The 18,595-nt window shown below is 40.6% G+C and overlaps 1 protein-coding gene and 1 long non-coding RNA gene across 2 annotated transcripts; one reads left to right on the top strand and one right to left on the bottom strand.

Annotated features, from left to right (window-relative positions):
- Window positions 1-815: 815 nt before the first annotated feature.
- On the top strand, window positions 816-2,525 carry LOC110914667 (exocyst complex component EXO70I). Its single transcript, XM_022159450.1, has one exon. It carries the CDS (start codon window positions 816-818, stop codon window positions 2,523-2,525), a length of 1,710 nt encoding a protein of 569 aa, XP_022015142.1.
- Window positions 2,526-3,720: 1,195 nt separating this feature from the next.
- On the bottom strand, window positions 3,721-5,418 carry LOC110913086. Its single transcript, XR_002578363.2, has 2 exons — window positions 5,267-5,418; window positions 3,721-3,968 (listed from the first exon to the last, which is right to left on the bottom strand). It is a non-coding gene; the product is annotated as an uncharacterized LOC110913086 (long non-coding RNA).
- Window positions 5,419-18,595: the final 13,177 nt, after the last annotated feature.

Genomic DNA, 18,595 nt, shown 5'->3' with positions numbered 1-18,595 from the left:
AATTTGAGTCGATTTATAAAACTTTTGTTTATATATAAACTTGTAAAAAGTTTGTAAAATTACATATAAAACAAAATATAAATAGTTATGTTTAACTATAAAAATAAAGTTCAACTTTAGTTTTTCGAATAAAACAAAACATATATTTAATTTTTGGGAAAATTACCAAAATAAGTATTTGACCGGTCAAAATTATCAAAATAGACAAACGCCAGCTAAACCAACAAATATGGAGGCTAAGCCAACGTTTTTGCTCACAAATTTATCGACCTAGCTGACGTTCGTCTATTTTAGTAATAATCATTGGTCAAATGTCTATTTTTGTAATTTTGCCTTTAACTTTTTATTATAATAAAATTTAAGCTCTTTTTAATACATTTACAACTTGAGTCAACCTTTTTGACATATATTACTGCTTATGAATTCAAAAACAGATGTAAGTATCTGATGAAATGACTAAGAAAATAAAAATAAAAATAAAAAGAAAGTTGAGTAAAAGCAAAAGGAAATAGTATGAGTAAAGACATGGCAATTGGCAGTGAAGTTTGGTTTGAATATGAAACCTCATTTGGTATACGTTTGGTAAGGAAATTTACACCCGCCAAACCAATTTTAAGTTGAATCATTCATCATAACTTAAGTCATAACATCACATAACAACGAACTGAATTGAATTTGAAATGGAAGATCTCATAAACTCCAGAGATCTTCTCAGCTCCACCTTACACCAATCAAGACAGATAGATTTTAAACTTCACAAAACCTCTGCCAATCTCTCTAGTATCCATCAGTCTTTGGAAACGACTGCGCGAGACATGGCTTCCCATTGCGCCACTTTCGCCATCAGAGACCATGTCCATCGTGCACTCCCAACCGTTTCAGCCGCTTTGAATGTCTACCAGTTGGTGAATGAACTCCGGACCAAGGTGTCAGCACACTCCTCTTCTGACCTCACCAGCTATCTCTCTCACATCAAGCAGTTCAGACAGGCGCTCACACTTCTCACCAACACTTGCAAACTAGCAATCCTGTGGGTTCAAGACACCACTGCTTTAGATAATGTTCTGCATTTACTTGAACAATTGCGGGACACAGAGAAGCGCTGCCTTCACGATCAAGGGATTCTAGGTGTCGCCTTCAGTGTCCTCCAAGATGAGTTCCATGATCTTTTGATCCAAAACAGTTCGCCTGTTCCGGTTCCTTCCTCACTTTTCTCATCTGGTGATGAGGACACTGATCCTTTACCACAACCTGTTTTGCCTATTCGTGTTGTAGACAACCTTAAAGCTATTGTAGGTTGCTTTCCGGCATGTGACAGCCGGCGGTTCATGTCTATATATGTCGAGGTTCGTATCACGACTGTTAAAATGAGTTTACAAGGTCTTGATTTGGATTATTTGGATATCTCTTTATCAGAATTTGATAGCGTGCAAGACATAGAAGGCTACGTAGACGAATGGGGGAGGCATTTGGAGTTTGTAGTCAAGAATGTGCTTGAACTGGAGTACACACTCTGTCACCAGGTGTTTGGCCAACTAGATTGCTTCTCCAGGATCGCACTCCGGTCAGGAATACAAGGTTTTATCAAATTCGGGAACACGATCACAAAAGCCAAGAAAGAAGCCATCAAGCTATTCAAGCTGCTGGATGTCTTTGCCGTGCTCCATAATCTGAGACAGGATTTCAATAGGTTTTTCGGTGCGAAACCCTGTTCAGAAATTCAAACCCAGACAAGGGATCTCATCAAGAAGCTTGTCAACGGGGCATCCGAAATTTTCCATGAGCTATCAGCACAAGTTCAGCTTCAAAGGCTAATGGATCCACCTCCGGATGGCTCGGTTCCAAGACTGGTTAGTTTTGTGACAGAATATTCGGAAGAGCTGCTGGATGATGACTACAGACCTGTACTGGACCAGGTTCTTGAAATCCACTGCAGCTGGTACAACAACGAAAAGAGACATGTTGTTTCGGTTGAGGTTCAGAACATAATGAAATCCCTGGAACTTAACATAGAGACATGGGCAAATAGATATGAAGACGGCGCTTTGCGTTGTATTTTCATGATGAACACCAGTTGCTACCTGAGCAAACATGTAAAGGGTACAAGGCTAGGGGATCTAATGGGGGAATCTTGGTTGAAGCGACATGAGGATCGCGTGGAATACTATGCACAACTTTATCTGAGAGAGAGTTGGGGAAAGATGTTGTTGACCAATAGTGAAAGAATCAAAGGATTCACGGAGGCATTTGATCAAGAATATGGAAAACAATCGGGGTGGGTGTTGTGTGACAACAGTTTGAGATGGAAAACCGGGCAGCTAATAGTGGGAGTCATAATTCCTGTTTACAAGAGGTTGGTAGAAAGAAGCAGTAACAAGTATGTAAAATATAGTTCAGAGAGCATAGAGAATATGGTGACTTCCATGCTTCAGCCCAAGTACGGCAGCAACATCAAGTTGTTGGATCGGATCAGGAGCGTGGTTGCAGGACGCTTCTCACCAACAACTACAATTGCTGCAGCTTGATATTCCAAGACATAATAGGGTGTGTGTATGCTGTTAGTAAACAAAACAACTTTATTTAATGATAGTACTGATCGATAGACAGCTCAGCAATGTAACTGTATCAATGGGTATCTAGAAGATGAATTAAATGATATCTGAACTCACCAAAGTCAACTGTTGTAATTCTACTATTGGATATAAATTTAATTGACCGATTAGTACCAAAGTCAACTGTCAGTCAATGTTTATAAGTGTTAAAAGTCCATGTCAAGTGTTGGGGTATGATGATAAAAGTCAGAGGTCAAGTTGGGGTGATAATCAAAATCTGGATGGTTTCTACGGGGATCGGATTATCGGTTCATCTAATGGGCAAAAAAACAAGGTTTTCTATACATTTGATAGGTGGAGAATCCAGGTCAGCAATTTATCATAAGCAGTTGTGCCAGGTCATCAATATGAAGATTGGGAAGATATGGCAAGTGTGTAATGTGCTTGTTTGTGAGAAGGATTGAGGAATCCATAAACGGTTATGGTTTTCTCCAGAAAGTCAACGTTAGCTTTAACCAGAAAGTCAACGTTGATTTTTACCAGAAAGTCAACAAGCTCACAAATGGCAAACTAGAACAGATTGTGGAATTTCAAAAAATTTAATTTGTTTATAGTATTTCGATAGTGTATATCTTCATTTGAATGAACGTAATGGTTTGTAGTCTCAAATGGGCTACAAGTAGAGGTGGAAAAATGGGTGGGTTGGATTGGGTTGGTTGTTGGGTCAGGATGGGTATATTAGAAAAAAGGTTAGGATACGTTAGGGACTTAGGGTCAGGATGAGTTTGGGTCAGGATGGGTTCGGGTTAAGATGGGCTAAATAAATATAAAAAAAATAAATTAATAATAATAACAAAAATATAAAAATAATATAAAAGATAATTTTTAATTAAAAAAATAAATGAATAAAATAAAAATAATAATTAAAAAAAATAAAAAAGGATCAAGATGGGCTAAAATAAAAAAATTTAATAGATAAAAAATAAATTACTAATAACAAAAAGTTAAAATAAAAATAAAAATTAAAAAATTAAAACGAAATCCGGTTAAAAAACAAGCAGCAAACCCATCACATCACAACCCTTGTGACTGAAATTTTAGTTGCTAACTCGGCGCAAAATAAGATGACCCAATGCGGTCGCAAATACCCAGTTTTCTGGTAGTGTGGTAGAAAACTGTGTTTATAATAATGGGGTGTATGATTTACCAAAAAATTTATTACAAAAAGAGAATCTATGGCTACAAGTTCTAACATTGATTTAATGTAATTGAAAGTTCTAGCTGTTATGAATAATATTTAATCCTTCCTAAACTATCTTACAACAGAAGCCAATGTTGACATCTATGTTGCCAGCGGTTGATACATCTTCGATCAAGAACTTGTGGATAACTTCTGCAACTAAGTTCTCGTAAAACCTACAAATTACAAGTCATTTAAAAAAAACAAGCATGATGACTAGTATAATGAGAAGTACGAAGGACAAAAGTGAAATCTAACCACATAAATGAGAAACATTTACGCTTCCTCACACTTGAAAGACGTTAAACCAAACATTAAACCATTACCAACTCAGATCATCGTAAGCAAAAGTTAAATAAATACCAGAGCACATTCTATAGATCAAAAAGAAATTCAAAGCTTACACTCTTACAGAGATAAGAAAAACTCCACTGCTCATAACAGACACGAAAAAGCAAACTCCCAACTCAATTCAGATACACTCTACCTGATCTAAAAGGAGTTATTCACCTTTGGACCATTGTAGCTTGACTTCTGTTCGAAACAAACATCTTTCTTGCAAAAACTTGAAAAAAATATCACACCATAAACAAATATTCAATTTTGCACAAAACTACTAAAGTACATTGGTACCTTTATTCCAAACTTAGTACAAACACTTCCTTTCTTGCAAACAATACTTCTTCTTTTAGCATTTTAACATATAATGTGTTATACAGCAAAAGGTACTTAGGTACATCACTTTGATTTTAAACCACAAGCAGTTCATTCACAATTTCACACCTTTTACTTACTCTAAAAGTTTCATGTCTCAAAATTAGGGCTGTAAACAAACCAAACGTTCAGCGAACAGTTCGCGAACTGTTCGGCAGGAAGCCAGGAAGTTCGTTTAAGTTCATTCGTTTGATTAATGAACGAACATGAACAAGATATTTTGTTCGGTTAGTTAAATGAACGAACACGAACAAATGTCTCATTCGTGAACGTTCGATAATGTGTTCATTCATGAACATTTGTTCATGTTAGTTTGTTTATGTTGTTTGTGTTCTTGAAACATTCGTTTACAGCCCTACTCAAAATCATTTCAACCATCAATCAACTTATGCACTTAAAAAAATGCTAAACATAAACAAACACAAAACTTGTATATAATTTCAAAATCCGACAAGATCATATACAGTACACTTAAACCTTAATATACATAAATCAAGTTTAAAGTTCAAACCCTAAATCAACAACAAACAAGGGCAAAAACAGTCACAAATTCAAAACTCAACCTCTTAAAACCAAAAAGTAAAAAAGCTAACTTCATATTACGTCAATAATGCAAAAGAAATCACTGTAAGTTTCGTTAATTTTCAATAAACCAAAACCTAAATTGACGTTGCAACATAGCATAGATTAATAAAAGTAGCTCAATTTCAACACAGTGATCGAAATAAAAGGAATTTGAGAGGTGTAGATAAAAGCTTACTTGTAGAAGCTTTGTTATTGTTAATGGATATGCTGTAGATCTTCAGTATAAAAAGGCTATTAGGAAGAGATCTATGGTGGTGGTTATATGGAGGAATGAGGAGGATTGATTGGTGTTATACGGACAGTAGTTTTGGATATTTGGAAGACCCATTTGTGTTGATCCTGACCCATCTTCCATTTTCATGTGACCCATTTAAATGTTTAATTAATTTTTTTATTTACCAATTTCAACCCCCTAACTATAGTTGTCAACTAAAAACAACCCAAATCTTCTCTTTTAAAGTCCAAATCAACCCAAATTCATAGTTTTGGGTTAAAATTGTCAGGTCTAACTATAAGTGACCAATATTTTGATTGTGTATGGTTTTTTTAATTAGCTAAGATTGTGTACGGTTTACACTTCCTTTTAGCGGTCTAAAAGTTAAAAAGAGTTTAGGTCTTGGGCTAGATACTAAATTCTTTTTGTACTAAGCCCAAGATAGTTTACATTGGCGTTGGTAAGGTATCGAACCATGAACGAGAGGTGACGGTAAGGTTTTGCGCGAACATGTGACGACACTAGACTGGGTGAGTCCAGTTGGCAATTCCGCCCACGGTAATGAAACCTTGTAGATGGTTGTCTGGGTCAGTCAGACCGTTGTATTTCCAATGTTGTACGGGAGCTTGGATTTTTGAGGCAGCGGAGCCATAGCGATCCATTGTATTTCCCAATTGTAACACCCCAGTGTTTCGAAAGTCAAAGTCAAGATGGAAGTCAAAGGAGGAAAAGATCGCTAATAGCAATCTGTCTCTCCTTGCTCAATCTGTGGTTGACTTCTTTGACTGTAATTGGTCTATTTTATGTTTTTACGTTAGTTGTATTATGTGGAGTAATCAATTACAATCGAAGTAATCGAAGTATATTTCTCGATGCGAACCGCTTTACGACTGTGAATAATAGGAAGTAACAATGTGATAAAGTTAATTAAACGCAAATCGAAATAATCTAATCATCATCGCGCTCGCAAACTCGAATATACGCATTTTGGTTTATTGTTATACGTGTGTGTGTGCTTTATGTGTTACTTGTGCGTGTTTATTTATGTTATGTGTGGTAATCAATCGAATCGCAATCAAACTCAATCGCAATCGAATCGCAATCGCAAACCGAATACGAAATAGGGATACTTGTATGTTGATATAGTAGTTGGGATTAAAAGTAATTTGAATAGGAAACTCTATCGTATTCTCATCAGTTGCAATCGAAATCGAAATATCAGAAATCATCGCACCAAACACTCGAATCAGGCAGCTGATCGATCAGGCTACCAACCGATCGAACAACCAGCCGATCGGACAGGCTATCCGATCGTGCTGACCAGTCCGATCGGACAGGCTATCCGATCGTGCTGACCGACCGATCGGCCAGCCTTTACCTCTTTTGGCATCCTATAAATACCCCTGTCATTGTCAAACTTTCTACTTTTGGAAACCTCTGACCGACCAGCACGCTCAACTCACTTTTTCTCAGATCTCTCTCGATTCCGGTAAGATTTCGTCCTAAATCTTGTACTTTCTTGATCTACACGTACTCCTACACCTTTCTATCTTTCAAATCTTAACTTTTAACCGTGAAATCATCAAGATTCAAGTGTTCTAGGATGATGTCAACATGGGTTCTTGAAGAACTTCATCTTTTGGCCTCAATCCACCAAGAATAACTTGGATCTAACCGATTTCCACATAAACAAACGAAGATCTTTCACAGATCTAAACATATTCACGGTGAAAGAGATTGAAAGATGGATTTCCGACCTTCTTTCAACTCTTTTACACTCAATACCTCCAAAACCGATAGAAACAAAGCTTGTGCCGACTTACTAACCATTTCGGTGGTTGTGTGACTCAAGATCCGAAATCTATCCACGAGGTTCACCAATTTCGGGTTAAACGTTAAACACCGTCTCGAACCGTTCATCAACCGAAATTGGGTGATTCCTGTCCGATCAGAAGAACCAAGTAAAGCCGAGGTTCTGTGGTTTGACTCGTTGTCAAAATACCTCGATAAATTGATAAACAATCAGAACAACCAAGTGTTAGACGAACAGCCTGACCAGGTCAGGGTGCTGACCGATCGGACTGCTGTCCGAACGGACAGCCAGCCGATCGGACAGTCAGCCGATCGACTGGCCAGCCGATCGGCTAGCATATGATCCCACACTTAATCAACTTGTTTGAAGTTGGGTATTGAATGAACGGTTAACTGATCGGACTACCGTCCGATTGAATTACTCTTCGGGTCATGAGATACTTGACTTCAACACTTAATCGATTTTTCACATGTTCGACGCACTAGGAGTGCCACCCGATCGAACAGCTATCCGACCAGGTGACACCCTGCTGAGAACTTGTTTTGATGAAGTACCTAGCCGATCGGGTTGCCGGCCGATCGAACAACCGTCCGATCGACCAACCTGAAAGGTAAAGATACTTCAAGGTTTTCAAATGCTACAACGAAAACTTCAAAAGTCAAACCATCATACACAAACACATCCTGCTCAAAGGAAGAAACAATCCACTCGAACAGCCATCCGATCGGACTCCCGTCCGACCGGACAACTGTCTGAACGGACTGTCCACCGAACGATCAGCAGTCCGATCGGACTACCGTCTGATCGACCAGCTGTCAGATTCTCCAACACTTGTTTCCGTGTTACGCGTTGCTTATCGTTATGCTATCGAACTATTCAGGCTAATCTTTCTCTCAAGCGCTCCCATCAATCCATCAACCGCTGTGAGTATACTCGATCCCTTTTTGCTTTAAGCACTTTTGGGTGTTACATACGTTACAAATACGAAATCACATCGAACACACTACGCAATATTATAAAATGCTAACCTTTACCGCATGTATCACGTGACTTAATGAATGCTTGTTTGTTATGTTTACACATGGAATGTTGTCTACCTGCCTTAACGACGATAGTACTATAGTTTGGACTCAGCACCCGCTCATGCGGGGGTTGTTAAGGACAATTATTTGCATGGATTACAATTGTGATCATGTATTACGAACTGCCTCGGGCAGTCAACCCGCAGTCATTGGTATCGATAGATCCGTGTCGATAATTAACATGCATCGTTTTCCTCTGTGTACGTGCTGGTTATGCGTAAACTATTTCGAACCCTATATGCTATTATCAAACTTGTATGCTCACCTTTACATTTTATGTATTGACTTTATTTTAACGTATGTAACAGGTGTTTAAGATGCTTATCTGCTAGGAAAGCGAGTCTAGAATAAAGCTCTAGAGCCCAACAAATAGTTGTCTGTAGTGGTCAAATTATGGGTCTCTAGAAGCAGATAAACAATCGCTGTATTTAAAATCTGAGTTGTCGGAACAGAAACATTTGCCTGTAATAATTTGTTTACTGTTTGAGATACGGTATGGGACGTATTATTTAAATTGAATAGTAATGATAATTGTTATGGAAACTTCTGGACAATCTGTTTCGCTCAGTGTCGTGCCCCAATGATTCCGCCATCGGTTGGGGTGTGACACATTGGTATCAGAGCCATAACTATAGGGAATTAGGCAAGACTCGACCTAGTCCGGGTCGATGTCTTAGAGACCTAGACTATAGTTAGGACCCAATAAGCCAACTCGTGCATGTCCATTAGGGACTATGTATGAGCGTATTACTATCCTTCGCTATTCTCGCCTACGCTACACTATCACCGCACTCGAATTTTCAATAATGAGAAAGTGATTTAGTCAAGATTAGGTGTGAAAGCCGCAAACTCTCGACTAAATTGCTTGATCAATGCTGTTTTATCAACTTATTAATGATCTCTTCATTATTTTTGACACGCCAACTCTCTCCATTTCAAGTTTGAGGTGGAAAAATCTTTCAATCATTTGTGCAACAGTTTCACCTTTCATACAAGCAAGCAAATCAAATTCTTTTTCAATAACTAACGCTTGTTTAACGAGGAGAATTATACCAAACCAGGAGTGAAATCCATATTTTGATGAATAATCTCCTCTATCTTACTAAAATCAAGGGGAAGTTGTCAAGCCAGGGGTGAAACCCTAACCTTGACGGCTTGTCCATGGTTTTACCAAAACTCTCACCAAAGTCTCGACGGACTCCATGTAACGCCCGGCTCTTTTGTACTTTCCATTTATAGAAAGTTTTGTTCGTACTTCTATTTTTGGAAACTTTATGTTCTTGTAATCGTTTCATTCCTTGTAATCATTATCAAACCGAGACTTGGATCATTAATGAAGCTTGTATTTTGTTGCATTTATGTTATACACATTCTATGGATGCTCGTATGTTCGACTTCGTGAATCAAGCGATGCTTAATCGTTATTCTTGGAAACTATGTGCGAAACTTGTAATTAAACTAAACTTATGCATTGAACGTATTTTGAACGAGAACGACACTTGATTTGATACTTATACGCTTGATGATACTTGATTTATACTCCTCATACCTAATCACATCTTAAACTATGCCTTTATGACAAATATGGCCCTTAAAATACCCTAAACGCATCAAACACACAACTTCAGGGGCCAAATTGTAAAAAAATGAAACTTATCCGGAACCACAAAGGGCTCGCGGCCCGCGTGGACTTAGCCTGATACCTCAGGCGGGCCGCCTGGTCCTCATGTCTGCAGAATAGTTGGACAGTCGCGACCAGCTTCGTTTTTGGGCGGGATTTCTTGGTTTAAACCGAGTTTTAGCACTAGTTAACCCCTCAAATCAACCCTAATCACTTCCCTATAAGTACCCAAGGTCCTCCAAGCACTTGGACACTTTCAACACACTCAAATCCCTCAAAAACACTCTCAAGTTCCAGCAAGAATCTGCATTTTCGGACAGATTCATACTCTTGCACTAAACTTGGTATAACTTGCTCATTTCTTAACGAAATTACTTGATTCTTCTTCCTACTTGCTTGGTTAATCATGGAGTTTGATTCCTTGACTTCTCCTTGGAGAAATCAGACCTGGAATTGCTCTGAAGACCAAAAACTTTCTGTTTGTTACATACTTGTTTAAACTTCATCCAACTTGTGTCTAACACATCTCACACCAATGTCCTAATGCTTACAACCCTTTTATGGTTGGTTAAGCTTAAAAACATGGTTGAGACACTTGAATCAGAGGATTAAACCTCATAAACTTTCTGTTTTGTTAGGGTATTTAACCCACAAGTCATGTCAAGCTTAGACTTTGATGAATGAGTGATTGTGGAACAACTTAGGTTGTTCCAACATAAAATCCTCACATAATTTGATGATTTCTTTTAGTTTAGATTATTTACATACTTGTATTAACCCTAGTTCGTGACCCTCCTTGGTTGTCTTTACATCAAGTGAAGTGGTGAACATTCAAGGGGTCCCTAAATGGAAGCATGTTCTTCCTACCCCATACATGACATTCATGAATGACTCGAGGTGCCTAAACGAAGATCTTAATCTTCTACCTCCTACTTGAAATATTGAACTTAATAATATGTAATACTTAACTTAATATATATGCACACATTCGAACCTTTAATATTAAACTTGTGTTTATATGTTAAGGTAGTAGAATGACATCTAAGACTTAACACTCTAAGTATGATTCTAATGGGCTTACTACCCATGAAATACAATATAACCCTAGTGGTTACGTAGTGTCATATAAGAGTATAAGTTAAAGATGATTATTTTGATATCATACTTTATGTTATGTTAAACTCCAAATTTATAATCTTCCGTTATACGCCAAACTCACACACCTACGTTTCCTTGTGTAGAAGGACTAGGTGCTCCAACTTAATCCATCCACCAAACTCGCTCGCGGGATTTCAAGTGGGAAAGCTTGCAACCACCGTGAGTATACTCGATCCCTTTTTCCCTTTTACACTTTGGGATGCAACATGTATTCTATATTCAAACACGTGACACTTGAAACTTATTTGAAACATGCTCTATCCATTTAAACATGAAACATGAAACTTGTGATACTTGAGACTATTTTGTGCTATGTGAACGTTTAATCCCTGTGTGTAGTTCCGCCTTAACAATAGTAGCGCTATAGGGGTAATGCACCTCCCCGTTAGTCTTTGGGGTATTGTTAGGATGAGACATATAACCTCCCGTTAAACTTTGGGAAAGGCACTTAACGCATTGGAAACTTGGGCTATCACTTGGACTGCGTGAACTGGCATGGCTGAAACTATTTTATTATGTTCATGTTGGATTTGAGTCTTTTATTCTATTATGCTATGTAAACAAACTTGTATACTCGCTCATTGCCTTTGCATTGAAACTCTATTTTAATACATGTTGCAGGTTGATTAATGAAGTATGGAGGATTGATGAAACAAGTTTAGGGTGGACTAGATACACACCTAGATTTATCTATCTTTTGTTTGTTATGTTATTTGTTGAAACAATGTTGTTATTTCCTTTGAATTTGTATGACATTTAGTTTTGAAATGAAATTTGAATTTAATTAAATATTGTCACATAGTGTTATGACGTCTCTAGCAATCTATACACACTTCGTCTCATCCCGATGTTTCCGCCATCGGTTGGGGTGTGACAGATTGGTATCAGAGCCATAACTATAGGGAATTAGGAAAAAAATTGCCATGCTTTTGCCCTAATCTATAGTTCTAGGAATTTTGCCTCTTATTTGTTGTTTAAAACTTTTGTACTCTACCATGCATGCTTCCTAGCTATACTTCTTGTTGATTAAATTTATGTGCCTTTCCTAAGGCTAACACGAATACATTTATGCTACTTTTATGCTCTTGTAACACCAACGAGAAGAATTTACCAAAATAGGCGTGAAACCCACAATTTGGTAAACGACTCTCAATTCACCTTTAATCTATTTTTGCACGAAATTTCACCATTAAGCTAGGAGTGACATCCACAACTTAATGGTAATTTCCATTTCAACTCTAGTGGACCCTCGTCAAGGTGTCAAAATTTTATTTTGATCGACGAGTACCAACCACATTTAGGGTACGAAATCGTCAAGTTAGGGGTGAAACCCGCATCTCGTCGATTAAGTCCCATTCCTCGATTTTTATTCTCGCCAAAGTCCCGAATGTTTCAATCACTTGGAGATGTGTAGTAACCGGAAGGGTAAGATACCGTTAATCGCTTCTCGACGAGAGTATCTTACTTATAGGCCAAAGCACAATATCTCTAATTCGAAAAAACTTTCGACCCACTTTGGAATAGTCGACGTTTCTCTACCCGAAACAATCCAATGTTTTATTGAGCCTCTCTTTTATGTATCTCAATTTATATGTGATTTCATACTTGAACGTTCATTCATTTCCAAATGTCGTTTTAATCATTTCGCACGTTATCGCAATCACAAACAATAATAATCCCTCGTGAACAAACTAAATTTACAATGCTTTCGTTTATTCATGTTATGCTATGTGGAATTCATGACTATGCTATATGAAACGTTTAAACTTTTATGCTATGTAAATCAAATTGAACCTTTTATGCTATGTAAATCAAGTTGAACCTTTTATGCTATGTGAACCTTTATGCTATGTGATCAATTTCGTTCTCTTAAACAAACATTATGACCAAGTCTCACCTATTCGTTCTTTTGAATCTTAGATGTCTTCTCGTCACTCCAACGCGTCTAAGAAGTCAAAGTCTCGCTCCACAAAGAAGATGATGGCTTTCATGGCCGATCAATTTGCTCGCGTCGTCCCAAAGGTCATTTCCGAGATTCGAGCCTCTGAAACTCCTCACTCTTCCGTCGACTCTAAGGTTGAAGCACACAAGCCCGTCTCGTTCAACTTCAAGCACTTTTCATCGTGCAATCCAAAGCCATTCACTGGCAATGATGGGGTGACCGCCATGCTCGAGTGGTTTGACAGAATAGAGGTCACCTTCATCAATAGTGAGTGCCCCGATGAGCTCAAGACGCACAGCGCGACTGGGGTATTCCAAGCCCGAGCTCTCGAGTGGTGGACGAATGAAAGAAACATCCGTTCGAACGAGCTGGCATATGCTTTGACATGGGAAGAGACTAAGGCCCTGATGATGGATGAGTTTTGTCCTCCGCATGAGCAACGAAAGTTGGAGGAAGAATTTTGGGTATTAAAGCAGATTGGTGATGACAACCTAGCCTACACCACCCGTTTCAAACAACTCTGTTTCATTGTCCCTCACCTTGTCTCGACCCCTGATCGCAAGAAAAGCAAGTATATCAATGGTCTACCCCCTAGCATGCGTGATACGATCGAGGCAGCCAAACTCGATAGCATTGAAGACATTTACCGTTTGGACGCGTCCTTGAACAACAACCGTGTTCGCGATAAGCAAGCCGCAAACCTCGTTCCTTCGAAGCCAGCCCATCAAATCACCCAACAATCGAATAACAATAGGGGAAAGAAGCGAAAGCAATCCAACCCCGTTTGTAACGCGATTGTGCCGCCTGTTAACCCGAACCCTGTTGCTCCTGATAACACCCAAAAGTCGTACACTGGGATTCACCCCAAGTGTGCTACTTGTAACTACCATCATCCCGTCAATGCTAGGTGCCGTCGTTGTGACAATTGCAACCGTTATGGTCATACTATCAATTTTTGTCGCCAACAACAACAACAAGCACCACCAGCTCAGCAAGCCCTACCTGCTCCTCAAAACGCAAGACCCGCTAGAGCTTGTTTCAAATGTGGGGATGCTAATCATCTTCGTCCTCAATGCCCACAATGGAATTAAGAGCAGCAACAACCTCCTCGTGGACGCGCCTTCAACCTGAACGCGAATCAAGCGCGCAACGACAATGATGTCTTTAACGGTACGTTTCTTGTTAACCATCTTTATGCTTCGATACTATTTGATACTGGTGCGGACAAAAGCTTTGTGTCCTTAGAATTCGAATCATTGTTAAATTGCACACGCTCTAAGCTACCTAAGTCGTTTTCCGTTGAAGTCGCCAATGACAAGTCTATCTTAGTCGATTCCATTCTCCTCGATTGTCGTCTTACTCTTAACAGATAGACAAGATGAATCACTTGGATCCGATTCGTGTATTAGTATAACCTTTGATTATTTTCGCACTTTTGCACTTGTTTAAGAGATTATCTTAGTTATTGTAGTAGGCCCCTCTTTTGAAGGCGACGTTACCCTCAACCCAGTAGTTTGAGTCAGCAAGGATACAATCCTAAAGGGTTGGATTATTGGAAGATAATGAATTAAGTTATTAATGCAAATTGTGGTAGGCCCCGCTTTTGGCGGTGACGTTACCCTCGGCTAAGTAGTCTGAGTCAGCAGGAATACAGTCCTAAATAGCCGGGTTATAGTATTAACAGTAGTTAACTTATGAGGGGGTCAAAGAGTTTGGATTCCCGCCATCGAATACCTATGGGTATTGAAGGAGATCCTACTAAATTTGACCCAGGTCCCTTGCAGGACCTCTAAACGCTGAACAAGAGCAAGACCCTTACCAAACCGTTCCCTTAACCCCCGACCAGGTAGCCAACATACCTCCATATAGACCGTGGAGATATGAATGGTGAAAATCTTTTATTTTATATAGACAGTAAAATAATGCCAAGACACCACGGACAAACGATAAGGAAAGATCACCTTCAACATAAGCAACTAGTTATTAAAGTCATTAATACAAAACCAAATAAAAAGTGCAAAAGTTTAAAAATAAAAAGTATTATACTAAACACTTGTCTTCACCAAGTGATGTAAGAGACTTAGGCAAACATGGCCTTTGATTGTCAAGAACTCTTACGATCAATCTTGGATCCCGAGACGACTCACACACTCTATGATGGACAATGGATGATGGTGGTGGATGATGGTGTTATGGTGGTGGTGGGTGGTGGATGAAGTGTGAGAGAGGTGGTGTGCCAAGGGATGAGTTGAAATGAAACCAAGCACTCCTATTTATAGGCTGAACAGAAGGCTGGGCAAGGCCCCATGTCCGCTGGACACGCCCCCGTGCCCGTCTGACACACTCTCTCTTCATTAATTGTAATTCGCAATTACAATTAATGCGCCTGCTGTACTTTCGCCACGCCCCCGTGCTCACTGGACATGGCCCCGTGGTGGGCAATAAAAGCTTCTATAGGTTTGTCTTTTCTGCTGCTTCTTGGGCACGGCCCCGTGCTGGCTGAGCACGGGGCGTGTTCAGTCTTCTGTTTTCTCTTCTCTGCTTGGGAGGATGCCGTTGAGGGTTCAGGCAATCCACTTTTGTCCCTTTTCTTGTATTTATGTTAGAATTAGCTGTCTTTTTGCTTCTTTTGTGAATTTGAGCTCATTTCATCCTGAAAATACAAAAGGAAGACAAAAACACTCTTTTTCCAACATTAGTACTTAAAAAGGGTTAGTTTTATGCCTTATTTGATGTAATTTATATGTTGCATTTTACACACGTCAAATACCCCCACACTTGAACTTTTGCTTGTCCTCAAGCAAAACTCTTTAAATATGAGGCTTACACTCCCAAATGGAATGGGTAGAAGAGAAGGTTTTTGGCTTGTCATAGAGTGTCGGGAATCCAAGATTTTTTTGGGTTTTATTGCAGACAATGTCATCTGGATCCAGCCACCCACTTACTCGCCAAGAAAGGAGAGACAAACGTCTTGCTGCTATTATCGCCAAACAAGTAGCAACAGCTGTTAGAGATGTCTACGAGAACGTCAGCAAATCATCTGAGGAGTCGAGAACTGAAGCTCCTAAAGCTGCTCCTAAAGCCGCCTTCAGTTTCAAGCAGTTTAAAGATTGTGGGCCAAAAGAATTCACTGGCGAGGAAGGCCCTGCAGCATTGTTCCAATGGTTTGATTCCATTGAGGTTACTCTACGACAGAGCGGTTGCCCCGACGATCTTCGCACTCTCAACGCTACTGGCGTCTTCCAGTCCCGCGCACTAGACTGGTGGACGGCCGAGAGAAACAAGCGAGGAAACGATGCAGCTTACGGTCTATCGTGGGACGAACTCAAGGAGGTCATGCTGGAAGAATTCTGTCCTCCTCATGAACGCCAGAAGTTGGAAGATGAATGCTGGCACATTAAGTAGAAGGATGGTGAAAACGCTGCTTTTAACTGCTCGATTTAAGTAGCTCATTATCATCTGCCCTGATCAGGTGAAGACTTCTGACATGGCGATCAAGAAGTATACCCGAGCCCTGCCGGACTGTGTCGCAGATTTCGTGTAAGCGGCTAAGACTAAGACGATCGAGAAAACTTACCTACTGGCCGCGAAATCAACGACAAGCGAGTCAAGGCCGGTGTCTGGGATAAAACCTCGAAGCACCTGCATCAAGCTACCGCCGCACCAACCGCTGACTCCACCGCCACCGCATCTCAGTCATCAAAGTCCTCGCGCCGAAGGAAGAAGAACAACAACAGCAGCTCCGGCAACAAGAACTGCGCAGTCACTACCACTGCTGCTCCTCTCCAGACCGTATCGGCCCAGCAGCAGCCCCATCACCGTCCAGCTCCAACTATTTATACACCACCAGCAAAGCGTGCATACACAGGTCCCCACCCGGTTTGCCCAACATGCTCTTATCACCATCCGGTGGGTCTTACCTGTCGTTTCTGCGCTCACTGCAACATGTACGACCACTTTACTGCCAACTGCCGTACTGGTCCTCGCAACACCCCAGCTCAAGCCACTGCTCATCAAGCTCTGCTCTCCCGGCTCCGCTAGGCCATCAAGCAACCCAGGCACTCGCGGTCAATGCCCGAGTTTGCTTCGCATGTGGTGACCCCAAACACTTTGCAAACATGTGCCCCAACAGGGTCGTGAAGCAGGAGCCCCAGCAACACCACCAGCAGCAACCTCAGCAGCAGCAGCAGCCTCAGCAGCAGCAACAAGCCGCATGTGCCAGAACCTTCAACATCAACGCACGTCAGGCTCAGACCGACAACAACGTGGTCAATGGTACGTTCCTTGTGAATGGTATTTATGCATCGTGTTTGTTTGATACTGGAGCCGATAATTGCTTTGTGTCGATCGAATTTGAAAAGCTCCTTAGTCGTAAGCGTTCTTATCTGCCCTCATCATTCGATGTCGAAGTCGCTACTGGAAGAACCGTCACCGTCAATTCTGTTCTCCGTGATTGTACTCTTGAGCTCAACAATCACATCTTCCCAATCGACCTTATTCCGATGCAACTCGGAAGTTTCGACGTCATAATAGGCATGGACTTTCTTCGTGAGAACCATGCCGAAGTTGTGTGCTTCGACAAGATGAATCGATTCTCGCTCGCGAATGGGGATTTACTGTGTGTCTATGGCGAAACTGCTTCGAAAGGTCTCAAACTCATGTCCTGCGTCCAAGCTAGCAAGTATCTCTGCAAGGAATACAAAGCTTTCTTGGCCAACATTGTAGTAGCGGAGAAGGAAAAGAAAAGGAAGACAGAAGGCAAAGACGTCTCAGTGGTCCGTGAATTTCCTCAAGCGTTCCCTGATGATCTTCCTGGACTACCGCCAAGTCGTGATATCGACTTCCGAATCGACCTCATTCCTGGAGCCAACCCTATTGCCAAAGCTCCTTACCGACTCACGCCGTCTGAAATGCGTGAACTCCCGAATCAACTCCAGGAATTACTTGAGAAAGGCTTTATTCGCCCAAGCACCTCTCCTTGGGGCGCGCCAGTCCTCTTCGTGAAAAAGAAGGATGGGTCGTTCAGGATGTGCATCGACTACAGGGAATTGAATAAGCTAACCATCAAGAACCGCTATCCCCTACCTCGCATCGACGATTTGTTTGACCAGCTGCAAGGTGCTACGTGTTTCTCGAAGATCGATCTCCGTTCAGGCTATCACCAGCTATGTATTCAAGAGGAGGATATACCCAAAACCGCTTTTCGCACTCGCTACGGCCACTACGAGTTCGTTGTTATGCCTTTTGGCTTAACCAACGCGCCCACGGTCTTCATGGATCTGATGAATCGCGTGTGTAAACCATATCCTGACCGATTCGTCATCGTGTTCATCGACGATGTCTTGATCTATTCCAAATCAAAAGCCGAACACGTGCAACATCTACGTTTGGTTCTCGAACTACTCCAGGGGAATCAACTCTATGCCAAGTTCTCAAAGTGTGAATTATGGTTAGAGGAGGTTCAGTTTTTGGGTCACATAGTTAATAGTCAGGGTGTCCATGTCGATCCTGCGAATATTGAAGCAGTTAAGAGTTGGATTACGCCAAAGAACACGTCTGAAGTCCGTTCTTTTCTCGGACTAGCGGGCTATTATCGACAATTTATCGAAAGATTCTCAAAGATCGTTGTGCCGCTTACCGCTTTTACGCATAAAGACAGGTCTTTTATTTGGGG

The sequence above is a fragment of the Helianthus annuus genome, chromosome 15 (assembly GCF_002127325.2).
Source record: "Helianthus annuus cultivar XRQ/B chromosome 15, HanXRQr2.0-SUNRISE, whole genome shotgun sequence".
NCBI classification, from domain to species: domain Eukaryota; kingdom Viridiplantae; phylum Streptophyta; class Magnoliopsida; order Asterales; family Asteraceae; genus Helianthus; species Helianthus annuus.
Note: the sequence above shows the minus strand (reverse complement) of the source record. Positions and strands in the feature narration are given on the sequence as shown.

Coding starts and splice junctions, on each gene's coding strand:
- LOC110914667 (XM_022159450.1), top strand. CDS start 816: ATGGCTTCCCATTGCGCCACTTTCGCCATCAGAGACCATGTCCATCGT.